General features: G+C 44.1%; 1 protein-coding gene across 1 annotated transcript; it reads right to left on the bottom strand.

Moving 5' to 3' along the window:
• Positions 1 to 3,543: 3,543 nt before the first annotated feature.
• Positions 3,544 to 20,080, bottom strand: TNFSF8 (TNF superfamily member 8). The gene is made up of 4 exons (XM_074924023.1): positions 19,886 to 20,080; positions 13,278 to 13,323; positions 4,485 to 4,556; positions 3,544 to 3,941 (listed from the first exon to the last, which is right to left on the bottom strand). Exons 1-4 carry the CDS (start codon positions 20,078 to 20,080, stop codon positions 3,544 to 3,546), a joined length of 711 nt encoding a protein of 236 aa, XP_074780124.1.
• Between the last annotated feature and the right edge of the window lie 168 nt (positions 20,081 to 20,248).

Genomic DNA, 20,248 nt, shown 5'->3' with positions numbered 1-20,248 from the left:
GGGAATGGGGTTTTCCCCAAAGTGCTTTGCTTTTGATGTTGCTGAAAACATGTGCCATTGTGCAAAGGAGCAGCCTGGACCTTCTTTTTTTTTTTTTTTTTTTTAGTACAGGATTGTTGTCAAAAATTACCTTCTTCAAAAAGCTAGGAAATAAGAGGAGGAAAAAGGATGAAAGAGTGAAGTGACTTGGAGTCTGCCAGAAAGCGTGGAGGCTGCTGCTTGGCTCAGGAAATTGTTTCAGTGAAAGCTATTTAGCATTTTTATAACTGATGGCAAAATTGCACACTATTAATGGGCTCTCTCTATGGCTATCATTTATTCTTATTTCTCAGAGGCAACAGAGTAGAGGCCAGATTCCTTTATCCTGTGGTATTAAAAAGCCTGGGGCTGAGGAGCTTAGCATGGCTTTGTCAGGATTTTCTCCATCTGGAAAAATAATAGAATAAAATCATCCTAGGCAGAGAGCTTCTTTATTTTTTTAAAGAATGGTCTTTCTCTTTCAATTCAAAGCCTTCAGAAAAAGGGGGGTGGTGGTATGTGTGAGTAAATGCATATTTTCATTCATTAGCTGCCTTTTCTATATTCAGGAGCTATCACTCCCGGCTGCCACACTTGCTTAAACTTCTCTGGGCATTAGTCATGTGTATCGAGGTGAAGGCAAATAGAGGTTAAAAACCCTATTCAGGGACATGAGAGATTTATCGGGTCCAGAGGGTGTGGTGGTGCAACTTCTCCCCCGGTCTCTTGAGCGGCTCAGTGTGATTTCCCCCCACCCCAGGCCACATGCCAACCCCAAATGAACTGGGAAAGGCAGTGAACCAGAGTGTTAAGGCACCCCCTTAGCACACCTGGCTCCCACCCCGTCCCCTGTCACTGAAGAATAATGACAATCAATCACCATCTGACAGCCTAGTACATCTATACTTGGTTGTGGCCCAACGGGGATGATACCAGAATTCCAAAAGCTACCAAGTTCTGGGACTGTGCACCTGGTGGAAAATAACAGAATATTCCATCATCCAAGTTGGGCTGAAATGGAAAAGTACTTGATAAAAGACCCTGTAAGTAGCGATTCTGAGTAAGACCCTTTAGGCTCTCCTGGATGGCAGCATCTCCCCTGAGCTGGGACACCTCTCAGGCACAGACTCCTTGAGGTCTGAAGATCGTCTGCCCACAAAGCCAAGGCCAAGTCAGACTTCTCGAGATTCAATTATTGCCCGTTGAGGAATACCGACGCATTGTGACTATTTGCTCCAATCTTGAGAAAAGGGAAATTTTAACTATAGACTAGTCTCTCCCATCCACCTCTCTACCTCTCTATGTGCTTGAATATGCACATTTGCCTTCACAAGTGTGGATGTCTATATATTTCATCGAATATCCAAATATTTCCACACTGTGTGTGCTTTGTGTTTATACGTATGTCCACATATATATATACTTTGGTTTAGAATATCTTGCAATATGTTAGTGTGAATCTTGTAACTCTCAAATCTGTAATTAAGTCACTGTTTTATTTATAACATATTCTACCAGATCACCTTGTCAGTCTTTAAATTGGTCAATCATTAAGTGCTTTGATCCACCTCACACTATTAAAAAATCTTGATTTACTGCTAAACCATGACTGTGAATTACTTTCATCCACAACAGAGGGATGAGGAGATCCAAGTGGAGGTTACAGTGTCATAGGCTGTAAGCTGACTCTTAAAAATAAATTTATCCTCTTTAAAAGGAGAAAGAAAGAAAGAAAGAAAGAAAGAAAGAAAGAAAGAAAGAAAGAAAGAAAGAAAGAAAGAAAGAAAGAAAGAAAGAAAGAAAGAAAGAAAGAAAGAAAGAAAGAAAGAAAGAAAGAAAAACATGGATTTAGTTTTCTTATTTTCTTTTTTTTTCCCCCAACAATTAACAGTAAAAGGAATTTTTGTTTTCATCAATGTTTGACAAAATAGAAAATAGGTATCTCTAGCAGCGAAACATATCAATTGCTCATGACTCTTTGCAAGTTTCTTGTGTATTTTGAAGTCACCTTGTCAATGGGACAAAACCTCACCAATATGTACCATTAGTTTCTGGTGACATACCACAAGTAACAAATTACTACTATTAGGAGTATTTTGAGTGTGCTCACACTAACTAAGCTACATCAGTTGACAACATCAGTGAAGCCTGAATAATAAAACATTGGGTTTCTGAAGCCAGAAACTAAATCTATGACTAAATGTTTTGTTGTGAATAGTTCACCAAGCTCTAGTCATGTAAAGGAAAGGTACAGGCATGCAAGGGGAAAAACTCAAATACCAGTGAAAGTAGACCTTAGCAGGATCTCAGGGATGAAGGGAAAAGAGGAAAGAGTGAACTGGTACCAGCTTTTGCAACTTTGTGGTCCCTTCCCTCCCTACATTGTAAGAATCAAATTTCAGATAAATGCCCGTGTTACTGCAGTTCATAGAATAAGAGTGCCTGAGATTACTCTTTTATCCATCATTATCTAAGCTTTCCAGTAAGCCAAAGAAGCTCAAATAACATCTACCCTATCTGGACTGCCCAAACACCACAGTTCTCCGTTGAGGACCAGATCTGAAATTGTGTCTGGGAAAGTCTGTACCTCAGATTGAAATCTTGGATTTTTTCAGAAAGTTAAGGCATTAGAGGAATGTGCTCTGATGTCATGCAGAGTACTGTCAAACAGATAGGACAGTATTTGAGGAAAATATTTTGTAATGAACTTTGTTATGTGGCTATATTTGCAACTAGATTACTATTTTAATATTTCTTATGAAAAGGTCTAGCAGTCCCAGGTGAGAACAGAGGCTGAACACTGTGCATATACAAAATCTCTGCCCCAAAGAGCTTAATATTTAAATAGAAAAGATGGATAAATAGTGAAAAGGAAGACACTTAGAAGTAAATTGCATAAAGTTTGTAGCAGAATGCAGCACAGAAATATCCTGTAAGTCCCCTATCTCCTATGTCCTGTGCCAGACTTTTAGTTACCAGCCTGAGAGTCAATGATTTCCTTATCTTTGCTTTCATATGATCTGCCCATGAACCTACTCCAGAGTTGTGGTTGCATGCTCCAGTTGTAAAGAAAGTCTTGATTACAAACATTGACTGTTAGCTTTTTGGAAAAGCCACGTCAAAATACTACTCTGTAAAATTCAGTTAAGAGGATTTCCCCATCTCCTGAGCACAGGCACCTTGCCAGTAGTCTGTTAGCCAAAAAGTCTTGATATTGCGTGTTCTTCCCATAATTTGGTTACGTTTTAATCTGCATTTACACAATACTGTTTTGAGGAACCACTGCAGGTCTGTATATGCTGGATAGTCCAACAACAATCCTGCCCTGAGCCAAACCGGAGGAATCTGTCAGGTGTGGGTCTTGCAGTGTTTTAGGTTTCGTTCAGGGACACTCACAAAGTTCCTTGTTTACCCTAGCAACGAGGTAAGATAGGAAAATTAAAACAAGGTGTTGCCTATTAAAAGCAGGCTACTGTTGTTCAGAGAAAGGTAAGTCTGGGCAGCAAGAGGAAGTCAGAGAGCTGCTCACATTTCATCATTGTACCTCAACACCCCAAGAACGTTTTCATTGGGAAGAGAAATTTCATTCAAGAATTTAGGATGATTAAGTGTTACTGATACTCGGTCCTTCACCTTCAGGTATGTCAAATGGAGTTGGAACAAGGTCTTAAAAGTCTTTTCGTGGCACGTTTCTGATGCGCACCATGTGGATAATGTTTGCCTGTTGACTTTGTCATTCACAAGGAATTCTATCTTGAGGTCGGTGGGGCTATTTGAACAGTTGGGAAAATGAAAGTTCAAATGGCAATAGATCAAGTAGAGGCCTTGTTCCCTTATCACCAGCTCTTCGCTCTTGCACTGGATGTCTTCACAAATACCCTTCTCGACCAAGCTCAGTTTTGAACTGTTTACTGGATTGGACACTAGAAAGGAAAGCAAACAAATTTTAAAATGAGCCACTGAGCTCTAGTGACCTGCATTCAGCCTTACATGACTTGCAGCAGTGTATTTCCTGGTAAACAGAAATACCTGTTCCGTGGTTTTCCTCCAGGAAGCTTCAAAAAAAGCCTCTGACCAGGTGGCTGGGAGTTTCTACCTGGAAGTGGGGTGTTAAAAAGTTCCAAGAACTTACACAGCCCTTGGAAAACCCAGGATGGGAAGATACAGTGAAAATGGTCTTCTGCAGTATTTGAAGGGAAATAATGGAGATTCATATTCATGTGTTTGTGGGCAGAAGATCTCTCTTTATTTATTTTTCTTATAAAAAGTTTTTTAAAAGTTTATGTGATCAGATAAGGGGTTTTCTAGACACACCCACATTTTAGGAAAGCTAAGGATTTTTTCCCTATAAAATGCCCATTTGGTCAAAAGGTTGTTTGCCGCTAAAATCGGTTTGAATAACATGTACAGCTTGCTCCATAGTCTCTCTTTGCTGGCTCTTGTCCTCCACTGGGCTCCCCACTGACCTCTCATGTACGCAGCGGCTCTCCTGGTCGGGACATTCTGTAGGATTCTTAAATAGTCTTCGGAGGTGTTCCCTGAAGGAAACAACAGATTAAATGACCACTCCTGATTGTTTCTGTACTGTAAAATGCTGTCAGCATTTGGCACCTCACTTTTTATTTGCTGTGACTGTGCCAGGGACAAACTCCACAGCAGCAGCTCCAAAGCACCAAGGAGCAGCAGCTAGAACAGCATCAGAGAGCTGGTTCTTGCCTGATAATATCTGATCTGCACAGGGAATTCATAGCAGTGTAACTCAATCGGTAAAGTTATAACAGCCTAAAGCTATGGTAGGTTGCAGCTATCAGTCAAAAAAATTGTATTTTTTTAATCCCTTTTATATAAACAGAAATTATGTGCAGGTGAGCTTAGTTTAACGGAATTGTCTATGCGGTGCAATTATAAAAGGAAGCTTTTAAACATACAGCTGGAACAGACTTCGAAAATGGCTCTTTGGGTGCTTTTTAAGCGTTGCTCTGATCTCTCACGGTTAAAAGGCGGATGCCGCCAGGGCTTTGGGTGAGGCTGTCGGCAGGTCAGAGCCGAACCCTGCCTGCGAGGGGCCGCCACAGCTCCGGGCAGGGAGGGCAGGCGCAGCGCCAGCGCCTCGCCTCCACGCCGAAGGCGGCAGCTCTGCGCGGAGCCCCGGGAATGTCCCCGGGGGCCAAGCGCCGGGACGGGGAGGGCGCCGGGGCCGCCACGCCGCGGAGCGACCGCGGGGACGGCTCCGTCCCACGGCCACGGGAACGGCTCCCTCCCACGACCGCACCCGGGACTGCGGGCGGCTCTGCCGGCACCGCGGGGCTGCCGCCGATCCGCATCCCGGGACGGCATCCCAGCTCCTGCATCCCAGCTCCTGCATCCCGGCTCCTGCATCCCAGCTCCTGCATCCCAGCTCCTGCATCCCGGCATCCCAGCTCCTGAATCCCAGCTTCTGCATCCCGGCATCCCAACTCCTTCATCCCAGCTCCTGCATCCCATCATCCCAACTCCTGCATCCCAGCTCCTGCATCCCGGCATCCCAACTCCTTCCTTCTTCCCAACTCCTGCATCCCAGCTCCTGCATCCCGGCTCCTGCATCCCGGCATCCCAACTCCTTCCTTCATCCCAGCTCCTGCATCCCAGCTCCTGCATCCCGGCATCCCAGCTCCTGCATCCCAGCACTGTATGCCAATATTCCAGCTCCTGCATCCCAGACCCTGCACCCCACCACTTCCCCTTGCATTTTACCTCCTTTCCAGCCACATTTCACCTTCCCATCTGCTCTGTGTAACCTTTCCCTCCTCTCACCTTACTGGACATTCAGTGAACAGTACTGATTATTCCTCCCTTATTTTGTGATTGTACAGAGGGGAGTCTGTACTGCCTTGTGCAGCCCACAGGCATATGGATACACAGACACACTACAGATTCAGGGGAATAGTGTATATCCCCGGGTCTGCAACCAGCCAGGTGGATGGTTATTTCTCATTGCTTTGACTCTGCTTCTTTACATCTCCTGGCCCTGCCGGAGCTGTGGAAGGGATGTGCACAGGAGCTTGGATGGGAGATTGGGAATATCCTGTGTTTTATTCTACAGCTGAATACCAGGAATAAAGTATGAAGGAGTTTCAGTAATGCCTTACCAAATTATACTCCCCTCTCCCAGGGTACACAAGCCACCTAAGATTTCCTGTGACTTGGTTTATAAAATTCTTTTAAGTCACCCACCCTACAAGGGTCTCTGAAGGACCAGTTAATACACAAAACTAAGTTCTCCTAAATCTTGATGCTGCTCCATGACTTCAGATGACATATTTCTTGTTCCTTACATGAAGAAGGAGTCTACTAAATGCAGACTGAGACAAGGATCTTATATTTTATAGGATTCCTGAAACTAAGACATTCAAACCTCCAGACCCTTGCAGTATCTGCATGTCCTGATTTCTAAGAGGAACTTGCCCAGGAGGATGGATAAATCATGGAGAATCTGATCCACCCCATACACCAACCACCCCCGGTTGGTGACTGGTAACACTGCATCCTCTGGACTCACTGTTGGAGAAGGAGGCTGTGGATATCTTGAAAGAATTGCAATCTTTCTCTGATTTCAGTAGCTGAAACACTTTTGAGGGAAGCAGGTGCTCACTGCACTCCAGGAATGAGTAAGTCATGTATCGGAGTAGCTTGGCCTTGCTGGAAATCCCCAAAGAAAAACCAAAGTCTACTTTCCTGATGTCATGTCAATATAGTGAGTGCACAGACACTACAGAGATGTGGAGATATGGCATAGGATAGGAGAAAACCCTTCTGGCACTTACTGCGAACTAAAACTTTTATAGTGGTGGCAACACTCTCTGGTAATGCATAGTCAGTGCCCTGAGCCCACTTGTATTACAAGTGTCCTGTACGAAGGGAGAGTATTTTTACAGAAACTGGGTGGCATTTAGGGGGTTTACCCTACAGAGCAGAAAATCCCCTGCTGCTCAAGCAGACTTTGGAAGCTGCAGCCCTGCAGCATCTGCAGAGCAAGCCAAGTGCTGTGCCTGCACACCAACAGCCTGGTGCTGCCAGGAGCCCAAACACTCAGAATATTCATGATATCTCTCGAGATCTGCCCCTCGCTGACCTAGCTGTACTTTTCAAAGTGGCACTTACAATTATTGATGTCAGCAAGTTTTGTCTGTGTGTGTTCAAACCGTTTATTTGGTGACAGCTGCGTTTCTGAGAAGGCAAGTTATGGAGAAAAAATAGTTTTATAGAGACATTTCCGGTTTTTGCTCTGCTGAGGCAGCTTATAACTGTTTTCTAATTTTATTTCTCCAAGTAATTAATAGAATCTTAGAATCTTAAAATGGTTTGGGCTGGAAAGGCCTTTAAAGATCATCTCATTCCAACCCCTCTGCCATGGGCAGGGGCACCTTCCACTAGCCCAGGTTGCCCAAAGCCCCGTCCAACCTGGCCTTGAACCCTTCCAGGGAGGGGGCAGCCACAGCTGCTCTGGGCAACCTGTGCCAGTGTCTCACCACCCTCACAGGGAAGAATTTCTTCCTTATATCTAATCTAAATCTACCTCTTTTTAGTATAAAGCCACTATCTCTTGTCCTATCCCTACTCCCCCTGATCAAGAGTCCCTCTCCCTCTCTCCTGCAGCCCCTTTCAGCCCTGGGAGGCCGCTCTCAGTCTCCCTGGAGCCTTCTCTTCTCCAGCTGAACCCCCCAACTCTCTCAGCCTGTCCTCACAGGGGGGTGCTCCAGCCCCTGATCATCTTCGTGGCCTCCTCTGGACCCCTTGAGCAGGTCCATGTTCTTCTTATGTTGGGGGCCCCAGGGCTGAAACATTTCAGTGCAAGCCAGGAGAGGCTGAAATTACTAGAGTTCCAGGACTGATCAATGGATATGTTCAAACACATCTCCTAATTGTCTTCGCACTAGTAACAGTGTAAATTAGATGAGTTCAGAAATAATGTGAGAAGGAGGAAAAGCAAAGCCACATTTGGTACTAAGTACCAAGGAGACCACACTGGTTTCATTGTCTGCTGTGATGCACAGATGCTCTAGATCAGGCTGCTTTAGGGAAGCCTGCTGATGAGCAAGAAGTCTTAGTAGGAAGCCATTTAGGCTATTTGGTCCTAAAGAAGCTATCAGGAGATAATTTACTTTAATTTTCCTGACCCCTTTTACCATAAGATGAGCATCCAGAGGGTGCAGCCATGAGGAAAACAGCCAGACTATCTCCATGAGCTTAATGCAGCTTTTCCCCACTGAGCCAAAGGGGACGCACCGCAGGACTGGGACTCAGAGGCGCTGCAGCCTCACTGACACTCCCATGATTTCCACGTGTGGGGCACAGTGGAAAGACTCATCAAACCACAATAGGACCCTGTCCAGCCAGGAGGAACCCAAGGGCTGTGGCACATGTGGACACATGGGCTGCTGCCAGCCAGATCCAAGATGTGACTCTGCCTGTGGAATTCTCCTCACTGCTGGCTGCCTCAGCTTCCCCACCTCTGAGAATGTATAACGGGAGCACAGACAAAGGGCAGTGAAACCAAGAGCTGCAAGTGGTATGCCAGAGTGCAAAGTGTTGCTGCCCAGACATGGAAAGCCCCTCAAATGGGATTTCTGAAGTTGTCCTAGTACCAGTCACCTCTTACAGTGAGATTCCTCTTCACTGTGTATGGCATCACAACTAGCTGGAGGCTGAGTGTAGACAGGCCCAAGAGCAGGTCAAAAACCGGAGTTTATTTTATAAAATAAAGAAGTATGGGCAGGCAACCAACAGCTTTTGATTCCTCTGCACCCCCCACAGATTTAAAATTAGGCAAGGTGCTTTCATACATCTGTCAGTATGCTGGATGTAGCAGAATTTGCCTGATTTTATTTCCCAGCAGCAGCTATCTGAAGTCGCTGTGTCTGTCTTTAACTCTTTCCTTTTCCGTGTCCTGCAAAGGGCTGGTGCTGAGGGCTGTCCCAGCTGAGCGATGCTGTGACAAGTGCCAGCAGGGTGACATCCTCTGCTGGGCTCAGTGGCAGAGCTGGGCTCTGCTGGTGGCTGTGCCTGTCTCACATGCACCGAGTGCCATCAGTCCTCAAGAGAACAAGGACTGTCACTCTGGTCTTGTGCATTGAAAGGGGACTGAACTCAGCTGCTGCTTTTACCTCCTTCCAAAAATGGAAACTTCAGAAGTATCCCTTTCTTTCCTCCATATTTAGGAAGAACTTCTTATGAACTCATCACTACTCACCTGACTACTGCAAACCTTGTAAAGTTTAAGGCCAAAACTGTTCAAGTCTTTAGACTGCTCGTCAGTATAGCATAGGTCACATAATTCCATGAGCTATTATTCTATATTTATATCTATATATATCTATACATCTGTAACTTGAGTTTCAAGTATTGGAGAGACAAAAGATGTAACATTCAGCATTTTGTGACAATACTGATCATCTCATTATTGATTAAATCAGCAACCAGCCCCAATTATGATGAACTGGAATCTGTCGAGCTGCAGTTTCCCCCGGATGCTCGCCTAGGAGGATGTGTGTGCACTCTTTCTAGCATTTACAAGCCCAGGCTTGCCAAAATTTTTCAAACTGAGAAACAAAGCTCATCTGCCCTGACGTCCCAGGAGCAGACAGAACTTTATACAGTTTCACATATATGCATGCAAACACATACATGTACTGAAGCTGAGAAGGCAAAAATCTGTAAGATCTAAATGTGAAATGCCCGTTTCTGCAGAAGCCACTATCATGGGATTTGTGATTAACAGCCCAGCCGTTTCATTAGTGTTGCACTGGGACAATGCCAGACTGGAAGAGACCAGATTTAGTTGCAGAAGGACAAACTGCCCTCAGAGGTATGGATGCAAATCTAGGAAGATTTGTTTGCTTCACTGTCTTCACCCTGATTTACTCTAGGGTAGCAAGGAGGTGAATGCCACCTGTATTATATTCATTTCTTCGAGCCAGATTTGTATTTGGAAAGCTATTTTCCATTGAAACTGCGAATGCGGTGCTGGATTTCCTTTCCCGGTCTGTCCATCAACTGCTAATGGATCTTCCTGCCAGACAAAAATATCTTTAAATAGCGTGTGTGTGCGCATATGTATCTGCAGGTTTTTCCTTTTATAAATTAGAAGATATTTTGGTAGCATGTCTTTGCAGTTCAAAATAACAAGAAAAGCCATCAGTCCGGGATTACAATGTTTACAGGGAGATGATGAGGGCTGAACAACTCCAGACGTTAGCACATCATAAATTTCTCTGTGACTTAGCTTTTCCTCTGCAGAATGAAGCTAACAATAATACCTCGCTGGCCCATATTGATGTACGATTTGATATTTATGAAATGCGGATGAGTTTCCACAGAGAAGTATTTCCACAGACATTTAGTTCATGATGAATTTAATTCTTTCCCCCTGTTGCTCAGATACTCCACTGACAATGGCACAGAGGATTTGAGGAGATTGATACCATTTTTCACGCAAACATTTAATTAGCTGACATTGCATCGCTCTCAGTTGCTGCTAGCGGATTCCTGCAAACCCATCCATTGAGAAATGACAGCTGAGTCAGGAACGTAAACCTTCTATAAATCTGCTTTAGTGCCCACTGGTGTTTAGCTAATAATAGAATATAATCTCACTGGCAATCTAAATTAAATCACCATGTTTTTCCTACTTTAATATTACAAAACTAATTCAGAGATGTAGCCAGGTCTGGACCACTGCCCATTTGCATCATACTACAGTCTCTGCCTGACTGCATCCCAGCTGCTCCCACTAGTACAGTCCCGCATCCCCCACTAGCATCTCTGAGATGTTTTGCAGAAGTAGGTACCATCAGCCTCCCCGTCAGTACTGACACAGGGCTAGAGCAAGGCTGGCAACTTGGCAATGCAGATTTTTTGCTTGCTTGCCCGTTTTTACAGTGCAGGGCTTCGGAGCTCTGGTTTGAACAAGGTGAGTATAAATTACATCCAAATTACACTATCAACATCTGGGCTGCCTGAGAGTCAGGCACAGATCCAAATCTAACTCCACAGTAACTTCAGCCTCATCACAGTCCCCATCCTGCATTGTTTCGGATGCTTCTGTTTCTTGCTGCTCTGCAGCTGCTGGATGGGACCTTGCAGCAGTCGCCACAACTCCCTGCTTAGAAGTCAGCAAGCGATGCCTGGCAGCGTATGACAGAGCTCCCTGCCGAGGGGGCCTCAGTAAATTACCCGCTGGGATATATTAATCAATTAGCCCTGCTTTACGCATTTTAAGATAAAAATAAAAGGCCATTGTAATTCACTCACACTTTAATGCTCTATTACCCTGCCAGAGACATACAATAGAGACTGGCAGGCAGTAAGGGGCAGGCTGATAGAGCACTTACACCCATTGCAAACAGCTTTCAGCAACTCTTTCTGCCTTGTGGGGTTTCTCTATCATTCCCTCCTTTGTCTTTCACTAATGGCATCATCTCAGATTTAGCAGCAGAAGTCAGAGCAAGAGGGTGCCTGTAATTGATATTGACCCAAAGACAGAAAGGATTCTGGCTAATGAAAACGGCATCTTGTACATTCCTGGAGAGAGCACATTACTCCAGCCTGGAATCTACCAGCTACTGATGAGGAGGAAAAGCAACTGGCACAGGTTGCCTGATATGAAATTGTATATATATATATATAAAAATATTGGATTAGTGAGACCTCTCCTCCCTGCCCTGGGAATGCCAGCATCGCTCAAGCTTTGCTTTGAAATGACAGTGACCTACAGATACAGTCTCTGTGGCTGCTCCTGTGTCAGTCATTAGACTCCATTCTGACAGCTTTCACTACCTCTTCCTAACTGGTGGTGAAACTCAGCCATGAAAACCAGCACAGTTGTGGTGACTTCTCTGAGGTTACGCTGTTATTCGAGAGCAGAGGTTCTGCTCTGGGGCTGTACTGCCTCTCAGCTGCTGGGGACTCTCCATCATCACGGGGGACCGTGGACAACAAGGCTGATGCTTTGCAGACCATTAGGTTTGCAAAGCTCCTTTTTGGTCACCTTTGGGGATGCACTGAAGTGGGGCTGTGATGTGACTCTCTGAACGTCCTAATCCAAATCTGCTCTGTATGTTCAGACCCTGCTTTATTTCTGAGGAACTTTAGGTACAAAGTAAAGCGCTGGAAGACTTAAGAAGGACTTAGAAAGACTTGAGGAGCTACTCCAGGAATTGTAAAACATAAAAAATGATCGTTAGGCAAGGTGGGAAGTTCTCAGGAAGGACAGAGTGACAGGCAGGGACTACTTTGAGACCTGTGGGCTGGAAAAAGCCCAATACAGAAGAGTCCCAGATTTGAAAGCTATCCAAGAGAGCGTATGTGTTGCCAAAAACCTGTGTGCAAAAACACACTGCAGAAAAGATGGTTACATGATTAGGACTCTCTGGACCTTGAACTTCGATTTTCCATTCTACTAATGCTTCTAGATGAACACTGTGCTTCATTTTTCCCATCTGTAGAGTGGGAGGCGATGGTATCTCCTGTCCTTCAGAACCAAGTATGCAAGAAGTCAAAATACTTGGTGTGTAACCAGGGAGACAATGTCAATTAAATAAATAGTGCTCCTCCTAATTTATACTAAGGAAAAGCAGAATCTTGGTACACTGTCTCTGCTACTCTAGTTAGACAGTCTTTTCCTACTTTGAGCTCCCTGTGCTCATACTCTACCCGTCTTAATGTCTTGCTCTGTCACTCTTGCTGCTGCTCTGCATTTGCTCCTTATAGACTTCCCCCTTCCCTCCCCATTTTCCCCACAAACAGTAGGAAACACATGACTGCTCCAGGTCAGAGGAGTACAGGAGGAGTTTCAGTTGTTTTGAAATATGTGCCAACACACTTGCACCCATGCATTGTGAAAACAGGGACGTTACGCCCACATATGTTAGAGTCAGCCCTTAAATAAGACCTAATAGACCGATGTTCACATCCTCTGGCAAAAAGGCTCTCTTGCAGAGACACCTCAGGGCAGATTCAGACATACTTGTTATTTCCTCACTCATGTGCTGGTTTCCGGAGGTAACGAGTAATTTGAAAGCTTTTTTCTTCTTTTTTTTTTTTTTTTTTTCCCCTCCACTACCTTGGCTTTTCACCAAGAAGAGACTTTATGTGGAAAATTAAGATGTGCACAACTGGCTTATTTGTGATCCTGGGCAATATTTTCACTAAAAAAGAGACAAATGCATATATGTATATATATATATATATATATATATATATATAATGTTTAGGTGTCTTACCTGTGCTCATAAGTTTTGCGATGCCCTCTGTGGCAGGATTAGCTGCCTGAAAGAGAAGTGAGAGAAGGATGGTTATTCTGGGAGCATACCCATGTTCAAGTATGACCCTGCTTTAAAGTGGATCTTAGAAGTTTCCATTGCGCGCTATGAAGGCAACACATAGCCTGATGCACAGGGAGCCAGCACCAGGCACTAGAGAGGCTCCTATAGAGCCTCACAGGTCAGCGAGGGATTGTTGAGGAGCAAACAGCTCCAGCAAGCTCTCAGCTCATCCAGATATCCCCCTCAGTCATCCCCCATCAAGCCCTTTTTTTCTAACATAGAAAATCTACATTTCTGACCCAGTCAGCAACTTTCTCAATGCTGTAAGAAATGTGTGTATCTTTTCTTGCATCTGTTTTGGAAGCACAAGCCCTGAAAACCTCACTGTGTGGCTTGCAAAGCTTGGAGAGAGTAGGACAGAGGGGGACTAGACACTCTTGAGAGCCAGTGTCCATCTCTGGAAAGCCACTGTCCAGATGAAAATAAAAGCTGTAGAGCCCCAACACAGGTCTGGGAGTGACAGTGTTGTCCTGCTTCAAGTCTCCTCCTTCTTGCTGGGATGTAAATCCAAGGGTCAAAATGACATGGGGAATTGTTCTCAATCAGCATGGCCTGAAAACTGCTCAGGAAATGTGCTTCAAGTGTGACATATGGTAGGCTTCATCTGTGGTCTTTCTTTGTTTTATCACATCTCTCTGCTGTATGAACATAAAACCCTGAAGACTGTGCTTGCCTACATATTACTTGCACGCAAGTGAAGTTACTGACAGCCCGTAAACATCCAGCAATGCCCTCGAGGAGCAAACAGACTGTCCCAACAGCCGAGGAAAGATACTGGTAGTGCCTCAGTGCTTGAAACTCTGTGTTGTGTCTCTTCACTCACACACACCAGGAGTCCAACAATGATTTCAGTGTCAGGGAGTGGGTTTTGCTCAGGCTCACCTAAAAAAGGCTCTCTTAGCTGGATACCACCTACCTGGGCTAACTGTGCAGGCTATGCAAGCCAGGACCAATTTAACGTATCCAAGAAGAGAGTTGGGAGCTGGCACCAGCTTTGGCAGAACATTTAGTAATCTCTGGGGAGAAATGAGGCAGAACATGCATATGGTAGGAGCCATCTTCACCCACAGTGGTCTTAAACCATAATCACTTTCTTCTGGGTGCAAATAGGATAACGTGTGGTGCAGGGAGGAGGAGGATGACTGGGCAGTGATAGAAGTCATGTTGTGTCTGTGGTATTTAATGTTCTAGTCTTAAATGTTTAAGAAGAATTTTAATTAGACTTTGGCCTAATGTGACCATGTTTTCAACCATGGCTGCAGTGTAGAGCTGCATCTGATCCCAGTAAAACAATGTTCTCCTTTGGTCTAACACAAAATGCCCTGTCCTGTGGCCAGAGATGTCATAGGTGCTTCAGGATTTGGGTATCTGTAATAGCTGATCTGTTTCTTTTCTTTCCCCACACCTATGTAAGACAGGGCAGAAGTTATCTGTTGAGACAAAGTGTTTCTCCAGGTGATCTTCCTAAGCTGTACAGGAAGGCTGCTGCGTTAGGAGAAGAACAGGAATCTAGAGCTGTACTTTGAATAAACACGCATTTCTGAGATTTTTATCCCCTACACAACATCCTCCGTCCCAAACTCTCATGGATCCTGTGCACCCATATCACCAAATGTGGGACTGGAACAGTCTCAGCTGAAAATCCTCCCAAGGACCATCTACCTGCCAGAGCCTCTCATCTCCTGTCTTGGGCCCTTGCACCAAGCTGTCCCTCTCACACGCGCTCAGGGTGCAGGGAGGCATTACTTTTCAATGTAATGTATGAGCATTTCTGTCCTCTGCAGAGAATTAATGACATTTTTGCATGGGAGAAAGGTGGTGCTCTGTCCCCAACTAGATTATGCTAAATGAAATCAGGCAGCAGTCTCTAGAGAGATATTTGGTGAAGTGATTGAGACATTAACATCGGTGAGGTGTCCACCTTGCAGCCCTCCCTCGGAGATGACATGCAGGACAAGGCTGATGGCTCACAGCTTGCTTTGTAGTCAGGGCAACAGGAACAAAATTAAAATGTACTAACGTATTGTGTTCTCACCTGGGAAGTCTCCCAGTGGGTGAAAACAGCAGATACTAATGCAATTTATTTTAGTGACTATTGAGCAGATATTAAAATAAACTTTTGAGCTTGCTTTGAAATATTACTGACATTACTTCTTCCTTTTCCAACAGCAAAAATATCACATGTAATGCTGCAATTTGGAATGCAAAGAGGCAACAGTAGGAGCACAAAGAGATTAAATTCTACAGTGCCAGCTCAAGAAGAATTTGTGACAATGAGTTTCACCCTGTCCGGAGTAATCTGGGTGCTGCTGATGAAAGATCTCAGTCTTTACTCATCAACCAGAATAATTTGAGTTTTCTTCATTAGAGAAAATGATAATCAGGTGCCAGTGAAAGTAATTTCTTTCTTCTTTCACTTAATCATTTTACAAGAAATTTTCCCAAGCTGAGACAGACTGGTGCTGCTAGAGGGTCATTCTAATGTTCTGTGTGAGAACTCTGAATATTAATTTAACCATAGGTCTTTGAAGTGTGTATCTGCCTCTAGAAAGTCCAGGAAAACACACCTCCAAGCCACAGTCCACCAGAAACTGGCCTGGGGTCAGCTTAACTAGGTCCAGGTCTCTTCCAAGAGCACGTCCACACAGCAGCTTTGCAAGGACGAGCTCTTTGGACTGCTGTGCTGGAGGGAAGCTTTGCAATTTGGAAAAAAGCTTCAAGGCTCTCCCACGTTTCTGCTCAGCCTCAAACCACCCTTACCTGCCACTGGCTGAGGGGAAGGCAAGTGTGACCCTGCGTTGCCAAGAGGCAAAGGTAGAAACTAGACATGAAAAACTCCAGAAAGTGGAGCACTGTCCCTGCAGCTGATCTGATAATGAGCATCACAGGAAACAGAGCCCTGTGTGAAATTCAGTTTTTCCAGTACTGACAAAACCTATTAAAGTGACGCCTCTAGACAGCAGGTGACTGTCACTGTACAGAATACCAACGGCAAGAGTTGGAACAGCGCAGTTTTCTTCTAAAATGCATCAGTGGTTTTCCTGTGGGGTTCAACAAGTGGGAAATGTGCTTTTAGGGGCAATTTTCAGTGGGTTTTTTGTCAGGGTTGTCCGCCAGAGGGGGCCAATAGGCACCGATTGGGGCAGCCCGTGAGAAGACTACTTTTAAGCAGACAAAAATCACCCATAGCTAGTGCAGGAATGTGCTAGGTGCTGTACGAGGCATTTCTGGTTACAGCAGTCTCACTGCTAAAGGGGCTTTACAATTTTAACTCCTTGAAATCTACATCAGCAAATACAAATAACTACACTGACTTTTAGCATTTACCACATCGGTTCCTTAACAGCGCTGAAAAGATTTGCCCATGCAGTTTGGAGGTTAAAAATATGAAGTTTACAAAATCCAGAGCAGTGACAGTCTGTCCCAAATTATGGACTTCCAATGTTCACACAGAATTTGTCCACAGAGGCAGGTGGCCTAGGTGTCTGGTACTGGCTAAGATTTGCTAGGGTCTGTGTGTCTTAAAAGTACATTTATCTAGTCCTTTCTGTCCATACTCCTTCACTGCTTTTACATACATGTCTCTATATATGTAAATATCTACATAGAAGTGTATATATACATATAACCAGCAGCACTGAAATGTGGCAGGCAAACGGTGGAGGGTTTTAGCACTCTTAGATCAGTATTAAGAAGAAAAACGAAGGCTACAGACCACCATACAGTGACTACTGTTATTCCAGAGAAAAAATAAAGTCACCTGTGAAAGATCAAGGCAAGTGAATGGCTTGAAACTAAGGGTTTCTGCAGATGAAAGCTGAAGAAATTAACTGACTTCAGCACCGCATGTAGTTAGTTCCAAAAAACATATTTTAGTTCCAAAAAATGACATTTCCCAGGTGTGACACTGACGTGCTGTGACACCCTTTTTGAAAACAAGGCGTAAAGGAAATTTCTTGGTGTATCAGAAAAAATGGGATGGAGGGATAATGTGTATTAGAAGTGCTGTTAGATTCAGAGAAGCAGCTTTGGAATCATAGTTGCTTTTTTGTTTTGGTCTTTCATGTTGGATTTCCCTTGTTCGGAGCACCTAGATTTTGCGTGATGAGAATGCCTTGCTTCTACACAGTTTGGTTTTCCCTTTCCCATGTGTCTTCCTTCATCTTAAACTAGGCAAGTGTAAAATCATCATAAAGAAGCGAAACAGTCAACCTCCATGTACCTGCAAGGGGGCTAGGGGATGGTGTGCTCTGCTTGCCACCAGAAGCCTCCTCCTATTGCAGTGGTACCCGAGGCTTGGCTCACAAGGCCTGCCTTGTCCCTAAGACTCTCTAACACTCCTTTGAACAGGGGAAAGTAAAAGTTTCTGTCTCAGCTCAATATAGGGAGGTCATGAAGTTGTCACCATTGCTCTTGTGGTCGAGCACCGCTCCTGTAATCCAGCAGACAACATCTGGAGAGAAAACCAGATCTTTCCAAGTGGTTGATCTACAAAATATTGGTCCTCTCTTCAGAAGTTCCAAAGAAAATAATTAAGCCATTGGTGATGCTCTTATTCCTACAGCAACAGGAATCAATATCCACAGGGGTCCAAGTACAAGAACCTCCCCAGACGCCTTGTCCTGGAGCTGCTGAAGTCAAAACTACAAGATGCTCAGCCCAGCCACAACTGTGTTTACCCGAGGAGTTTGTGCCTAACCTTACACTGACAATCTGACCGTGAGCTGGTGGTTTTGGAGTAAGCTCTGGAATTTCTTGAGGAACCTGTCTCACAGAATCAACACTTGTTCTCTGGTCTGGAAATTCAAGACCAGTCATGGATGGAGGGTGACTATGCTGCTTCAGAACTGAGAGCAAGAACACAAGTTATGCTTTTACGGCCAAATTCTTCTCTCAGTGTAAAATTCCTGCTCGATTTTATTTGTGTCTCACACCTCAGCTTCCTACTTTCTCCTTTAGCCAAGCTCATTTCCAAAGCAGCTGCAATAATGTCATTACTCTTTTAAATGAAAACCTTGACTCTTTCAGTAATATTGTTTCTCTGGCAACTAGTGTAACTGCGTTTATCCTGATGGAGAGGTAATGTAATGCTTACTTTCATAATAAGTACAAATGAAAGCCTCATTATATAGGAAAGCTGTGGCAATTCTGTAATTACCCAGGCTGTTATTTTAAAGATCTCCCTTAATGTCCCACTATTTATCATTTGAAAACCCTCATGTCTCATTCTAACTGTGCCCAAACTGCTTCTCTTTTAGAAGAACACTGATTTCAGGTAAATGACTCCTCTTTGGTGAAACTTAAAGGAGTATCAGTCAAGCCTTCATGGTTTAATTTCTGGGTAATGTGCATATATAGACACACAGATTGCAGAGGGTAAATTTAGTAAGTGAAAATAGTGAGCTGAAAGGTCATATTTTGTTTTCCATAGCTAACTTCCCCCAGCAGCCCCATGCTAGTGCTTTCATTCTATGAATAGTAGTGAAGGTACTTCAGCACTTAGATTTTTGCAATAAGATTTCAAAGACTGTAGAACCTGGCATTTTAACCTGGTAAAGTTCATTGTAAGATTAGAAATGCACTTTTTATAACTACATGTACCTCTGCCTTGGCTGTAACTGTCTCACTGATTCCCCCGTTCAACCCCAGATGCACTTGAGAGCAGTCCTCTATTTTAAGAAGGAAAAAAATGTCTGTAGGCAGAGGGAACAGTTGTTTCTGTGAGACCTTGCCTCACTTATATCCTCATCATCCTTACTATAGCTCTACTTTTGCACTGAAAATCACACCCAAGAACAGGACTCTCAAAAGGGAGAGCAGCAGTGAGATACTTTGCCCCATCCACTGCTCTGGGTAGTTCAAGAGAGCTCTGCTTCACATCACGGTGCATTCCAGCAGACAGTCACACACAGTGTCACACATAGACATGCCTTGTGTTACGTCTGTTACTGAAATTTATCATTATTTCAAAGGAACACGTGTAGACCCTACCAGACCAGACCATCTCAGACAGCGGTTGCTCTCCAAAGAAGCAACAGGAGACACATGTAAAACCAGGTAGCAGACACTGAGGCACTGATCTATCTTCTCTCTACCTCTTCTCCCAACTAGGCAAGACAGAGGGTGGCTTGCATCTTGGATTATGAGCTTTCCACTTCCATTTACAGAGTAGAAATTGAATGCTAGAAAATAATGCTGTCCATGGAGAAAGGTCCTCTTTTTTTGAAAGTTATTTTCTCTCCCTTTGTTTCATCTTTCTCTCCCCTAATTCATGTGTGTGCATTTATAACAGGGGACAATGACTGGTTTACAGAATAAATTTTAAAGAGAAAGAAAGAAGAAAGAGAAAGAAAGAAAGAAAGAAAGAAAGAAAGAAAGAAAGAAAGAAAGAAAGAAAGAAAGAAAGAAAGAAAGAAAGAAAGAAAGAAAGAAAGAAAGAAAGAAAGAAAGAAAGAAAGAAAGAAAGAAAGAAAAAGAGACAATGAATAAAGTAAGAAATTTCTTACCGTCCTCTGAACGACTAACACCATGATAGTGGCTAATGCAAAGATGAGTAACGCAGCAAGGGTAGCGATGGTGAAATACAAACATGTTTTGTTAGTGGTTCCAAGCCTGGTTGAAACGGTGTCTTCATTCCCATGCATGGCTGATTCATGAGAGTCCTTCACCCGAGAAAGTGTTTGCTCTTGTGCCGAGCACATTCTTATATAGCTCTCAGGGTTCTGCTCTGTATCTCCCCTTGATCAGGTTCAAGTTGCAGCCCATCTCTGCTCCTGGCAGGATTTTCCCCCTTCATCCTGGCTCATGTGATCTGGAAAAAAAAACTTCATCACTTGTAGTACAAAGAAAGAGGGACCTGGGGGCGTGAA

This window comes from Athene noctua, chromosome 20 (assembly GCF_965140245.1).
Source record: "Athene noctua chromosome 20, bAthNoc1.hap1.1, whole genome shotgun sequence".
NCBI lineage: Eukaryota > Metazoa > Chordata > Aves > Strigiformes > Strigidae > Athene > Athene noctua.
This window is presented reverse-complemented; position numbering and strand designations above follow the sequence as displayed.

Coding starts and splice junctions, on each gene's coding strand:
- TNFSF8 (XM_074924023.1), bottom strand. CDS start 20,080: ATGTGCTCGGCACAAGAGCAAACACTTTCTCGGGTGAAGGACTCTCAT. Junction 13,324..19,885: donor TGTTAGTCGTTCAGAGGACG/GTAAGAAATTTC, acceptor CTTCTCTTTCAG/GCAGCTAATCCTGCCACAGA. Junction 4,557..13,277: donor CGCAAAACTTATGAGCACAG/GTAAGACACCTA, acceptor TGTTTCCTTCAG/GGAACACCTCCGAAGACTAT.